Source organism: Bison bison, unplaced genomic scaffold (assembly GCF_000754665.1).
Source record: "Bison bison bison isolate TAMUID 2011002044 unplaced genomic scaffold, Bison_UMD1.0 scf7180017864124, whole genome shotgun sequence".
Classification (NCBI taxonomy): Eukaryota; Metazoa; Chordata; class Mammalia; order Artiodactyla; family Bovidae; genus Bison; species Bison bison.
The window spans coordinates 777,748-782,733 of NW_011494696.1; the positions used below are offsets into that span (position 1 = coordinate 777,748).

The 4,986-nt window shown below is 52.2% G+C and overlaps 1 protein-coding gene across 1 annotated transcript in view; it reads left to right on the forward strand.

Annotated features, from left to right (window-relative positions):
- The window catches only part of PRPF19 (pre-mRNA processing factor 19), a 9,830-nt gene extending 5,047 nt beyond the window's left edge, over nucleotides 1–4,783 (forward strand). The window contains exons 9-16 of the mRNA XM_010839634.1: nucleotides 92–167; nucleotides 339–448; nucleotides 1,441–1,596; nucleotides 1,820–1,889; nucleotides 2,106–2,191; nucleotides 2,473–2,643; nucleotides 2,771–2,876; nucleotides 4,295–4,783. Coding sequence (XP_010837936.1) covers nucleotides 92–167; nucleotides 339–448; nucleotides 1,441–1,596; nucleotides 1,820–1,889; nucleotides 2,106–2,191; nucleotides 2,473–2,643; nucleotides 2,771–2,876; nucleotides 4,295–4,392 — 873 coding nt within the window. The 3' untranslated portion in view covers nucleotides 4,393–4,783. The remainder of the gene's footprint in view (nucleotides 1–91; nucleotides 168–338; nucleotides 449–1,440; nucleotides 1,597–1,819; nucleotides 1,890–2,105; nucleotides 2,192–2,472; nucleotides 2,644–2,770; nucleotides 2,877–4,294) is intronic.
- Nucleotides 4,784–4,986: the final 203 nt, after the last annotated feature.

The following is a 4,986-nucleotide window of genomic DNA, read 5'->3' on the forward strand; positions in this document are numbered from 1 at the left end:
GGGGCCAGGGCCGGGGCTGGAGCCGTTGAGTGGCTTTGTGGCCTGCTTTGATTCAGCCGTGACTGGGTTTGATGTGACTTTTTCTGCATAGGGGCTGCACAGTGCTAGCATTCCCGGGATCCTCGCCCTGGACCTCTGCCCCTCCGACACCAACAAGATCCTCACTGGTAAGAGTGGGCCCAGCCCAGCAAGCCGAGAAGGGGGTGGGGGAAGGGTAGGAGAAGGACAGCAAGGAGGGTGCCCACTCCTGTCCTCTCTGGATCTGGGGACAAAAGAACCTTTGGCAGAGGGGCCTGGGAGCCTGACTCATTTTTGGATCTCATTTTGGTCCCCTCCAGGTGGGGCGGATAAGAATGTCGTCGTCTTCGACAAGAGTTCTGAGCAGATTTTGGCCACCCTCAAAGGCCATACCAAGAAGGTCACCAGCGTGGTCTTTCACCCGTCCCAGGTAAGCGCTCCCCTAGCACCCTCAGCCCTCATTTCTGAGCCCTGTTCCCATGCTGTGAGGTCCCAGAACCAGGCCCCCACCCCCGTTGCCTTCTTGGTGAAGTGACACGGGCCTGAGAGTGCCAGCTCTTCAGCACTGGCGGTTCAGGGCCAGATTTGGGGTCATGGGATTGCCCACTATTCTGTCAGAATTCCTGAAACAGTGGTCTTCAAACCAGGGAAGAAAGGAAATATATAGTTTGAAAAGCATATTGAAAAGTTTTATGTTAGGGAAGGAAGAATCTCTACACTATTTTAAAATACGAACTGCAGAGCACAAAGTTCAACAAAATTCTGCCCCATGTGTCTGAGGGGGAGGGATAGGTCCAGATTTCCCACAGTCTTCCAGGCCGGGGGATGGAAACTTGATGCTGAGCGTGTTAGTGTGTTATTTCTCTTACGCAGTTGTGCTGATGGAAGATGGTAGTTTTACCTTACGAGTTTTAACATCCTAACTAACCAAAATAATAGGTTGGTGACACTATGTGAGTTCTCCCTGTTACCAGTTTTTCTGAGAATTAACTTGCCCCTGAATTCTTAAGTGTGGGATGCTTAGGACATGCCTTCACAACCCTTCCAGGCCTGCTACTGCTCAGACTTTCTGTCCTAAGGAGCCATTGACTACATGAGGCTATTTAAATAAAATGGGATTAAACATTCAGTTCCTGAATTGCTCTAGGTGTATATCTCTCTGGTCCTGGGAAAGGGATGGATGGTTTCCCTCTAGTTCACTAATCTTTTTTACCACTAGATGGCAGGGCCTCCTCCACTTGGCCAAATGCTGTTTAATTTCCCATCCTGATAGCGTTTACCCTTTGGCCCACTCAGGCGTTGATGGATGGATGGAAGGTTCCAGGCCTGGCAGAGCTGTGGCCGTCCCTAGTCCCCTTTTGCAAGATGATTGTGGTCCATCTCTTCTGTCTCTGATAATCTGCCTCTTGGCTCTCCTTTTAGGAGCTGGTGTTTTCTGCCTCCCCTGATGCTACTATCAGGATTTGGTCGGTTCCGAACGCCTCTTGCGTACAGGTTGTTCGTGCCCACGAGAGCGCTGTGACAGGCCTCAGCCTCCACGCCACTGGTGACTATCTCCTGAGCTCCTCTGATGACCAGGTATTGTCCCAGCCAGGCCCTAAAGAGGTCCCCAAACTCAGGCATCCTGGGAGGAGGAAACATCTTACCCAGCCGGGTCCCCAGAACCTGGAGAGAGTATTTCCTCTCTACAGAGAGGGGATGGCCTTGCCTAGGTCTGCCCGACCAGGGTCCCTGCCTTCCTGAGGGGCCATCAGAACCTGGGGACCTACTGTCTTACCGGCTCTGTTGTCTGTTTTTTCAGTACTGGGCCTTTTCTGACATCCAGACAGGACGTGTGCTCACCAAGGTGACCGATGAGACCTCTGGATGCTGTAAGTTGTCTCCTAAGTGTTGGGCTCTTCATTCGCTGTATAATGTTTTATTTAGCTATTGCTCATTTGTTCTAAAAAGTACATGCTGCCAAGAGCTTGCTGAGTGCCGGGCATAGTGCTGGCCCAGGGAGCAGGAGGAAGAGTGAGGAGCCTACCTTTGCTGTACTTAATATCCTGAGGGTGGGCTCTGACCGTCCGTCTGTCTCCCCCCAACAGCTCTCACCTGTGCGCAGTTCCACCCTGATGGACTCATTTTCGGGACAGGAACCATGGACTCTCAGATCAAGATCTGGGACTTGAAGGTAGGACATGGCCGTCCCCGTCTGCAGCCCAGGGTTGGAGCTCTTGTCCCTGTGTGGTGTGATGAAGTGGTTATGGCACCTGGCCTCAGGGGTGTCCCAGGGGCTGTGTGTGTGACACAGTAGGTGTGGTCTGGGAGCCCCAGGCTAGGCGTCCACCCTTGCTCTTCCTGCTGGTTGTCCTCCCTGAGGGTGGAGGACATCTCAGGAGTGGAGTTGTCTGAGCTCCATTTTCTCCCTCACGACCGGTGGGTGACATTTTACTCCCTGCTCCCCAACCGCAGGAGCGCACCAATGTGGCCAACTTCCCTGGCCACTCGGGCCCCATCACCAGCATTGCCTTCTCGGAGAACGGCTACTACTTGGCTACAGCGGCCGATGACTCCTCTGTTAAACTCTGGGATCTGCGCAAACTTAAGAACTTTAAGACGTTGCAACTGGATAACAACTTTGAGGTACACCTCTTTCTCTGTCACCCCTCCTCCTCCTTTGTTGATGAATTACTCTAAACTGCCTCTGTTGTTCCCAAATTGCCCATAGTTTCTGCTTCCTTTCATGTGACTTCTTTCCTGATTTTGGCAGGTGAAGTCACTGATCTTTGACCAGAGCGGTACTTACCTGGCTCTTGGCGGCACCGATGTCCAGATCTACATCTGTAAACAGTGGACGGAGATTCTTCACTTTACAGGTAGAGGCTTGCCTCAAGATCCTGAGGTCTCTGGGTGCTCTGGCCCAGAAAAAAGTGGGGAAAGTTTCACTGGGTTAGGGGTTTCTAGTGGCAGGCATGCATTTGCCAAAGCTGCTTTTAATTGCTCTGAAACAGTAGAGTTTAGTGGCTAAGACAAGGAACTCAGGAGTCAGACTGCCTGACTTTAAATGCTAGCTCTGCCACTCGAAGCTTTGTGACACTGGGCGAGCTACTTAACTTCTCTGGAGAATAATAGTACAGTTGATTCTCCACAGACTCAACCAACTGTGGATCAAAAACATTTGTGGGGGGAAAATATCCAGAAAGTTCCAAAAAGCAAAACTCTTAATTGCCTGCACACTGGCAACTATTCATGTAGCATTTACATTATATTTAAAACTATTTGCATAGAATTTGTGTTGTGTTAGGAATTACAAGTTATTTAGAGATGACTTAAAGTATACAGGAGAATGCGCGTCCGTTACACGCAAATACCACCTCAACAAAGTTGGCACCTCCTAATAGTAGTGTGGCCTCTGGTACATGACTTTCCCTTTTGGAGCTGTAGTTACTTTATCTTTAAATGGGCATATTGACACTGCTTTGCATATTGTGCCAGCTGGTGCCCTGGAGGTGGCCTGCATGGGGACAGGGTGCCTCTTTCACTTTCAGGAACTGAAGGAATGGCAGCTGCTGCCATCTTTGTTAATGAAGTTTTCTTGTTCTCATTAGCAGGTGGTGGGCGGGGCACAAGCACCTTCTCCCACCCCAGATTCTACTCACTGTGTGTCCCAGAAGTGGCCAGGCCTGCTGGTGTGGCCCATGGGTTTTCACCTTCCCTGGGCCCCGGTGCCTTGATTTGGAGCAGTCTGTGGAGTGGTGGGCTGGAAGCATAGGGCAGCTTTAGAATGGGGAGGTGGTGGGCCGGCTATGATCATGTCCATGAACTATCTGAGCCCAGCGAGGAGGGTTGCCTGGCGTCTTCTGCCCCTGACCCAGCCCTGCCCTGTGCCAGGAGCCCAGCTTTCTGTGTGAGCTAGGACAAGCTGATAAGGCTGTTCCAGTTACACACAGGGACTCAGAACTAAATACCAACAAGTCCAGCTTCCTGTCAGTTCTCAGACTTGGACTGAGCTGAGCAGAGCCGATTTGTAGCTGCCCCCTGAAAGCTTAGGTGGCGGGGACTGGTGTTCCTGTGTTCACTCAGCCCAGCCACACACAGTGCCTGCTGCGGGCCAGCCCCAGGGAGGCTCTGGAGCTCAGTGCCATGTCAGTCACCCTAGAGCTCTGGTGTTAGGGGTTAACAGGCCATGGGAGGTTTCCAGGTCACAGGGATGGGTGAGGAGCACGTCATCAGGGGTCGATGCTGAGACCCCAAGGAAGAAAAGCCTCCTCACTGTTGTCTTATCTCTCCACAGAGCACAGTGGCCTGACCACAGGGGTGGCCTTCGGACACCACGCCAAGTTCATTGCTTCCACGGGAATGGACCGGAGCCTCAAATTCTACAGCCTGTAGGCGGCAGCTCACCAGACCGGAGTGGGGCCTCGTCTCAGTAGTGGGATAGCATTGGGGTGGGGGTGGGGGGCAGGGGAGAAGAGACTACTGGGGGTGGGGGGTATATGGGGTGGGACATTCGCATCATTTCACTCTGGTCCCGGTGGTGGCCTGAGAGCCGCAGTGGCATGGACCACCCTCATCCGTCACCCTCTGAGGGCTCAGGGTCAGCCCCAGGGCCTCTCTTCGAGGAGTTGATGGAGTTGATGGCTGTTCCACACCTACCGTGTTCCAGTTCCTGTGAGTTGGGGAGAGGCTGAGCCAAGGGAACTGTGAAGGGGCTGGGCCAAGGGCTCAGGCAGGTTTTTGTAAGCAGCGCTCTAGTTTCATTAAAAAAAGAAAACAACAAACATAGCCGCCTTCCTGTGTCTGTAGTGGGGAGAATCAAGGGGAGGGAGCGCCAAATAGGACTTGGACCACCAGGATGCCCATCGTTCTGTTGTCTCTTTAATTGGACAACAAATTAAAAAATAATCTACAAGCCATTTGCCAGAATGATTCTTCCACATCCCTGCAGGCTTTGACTTTGTGATTTATGGGGTTTCATGTCACCTG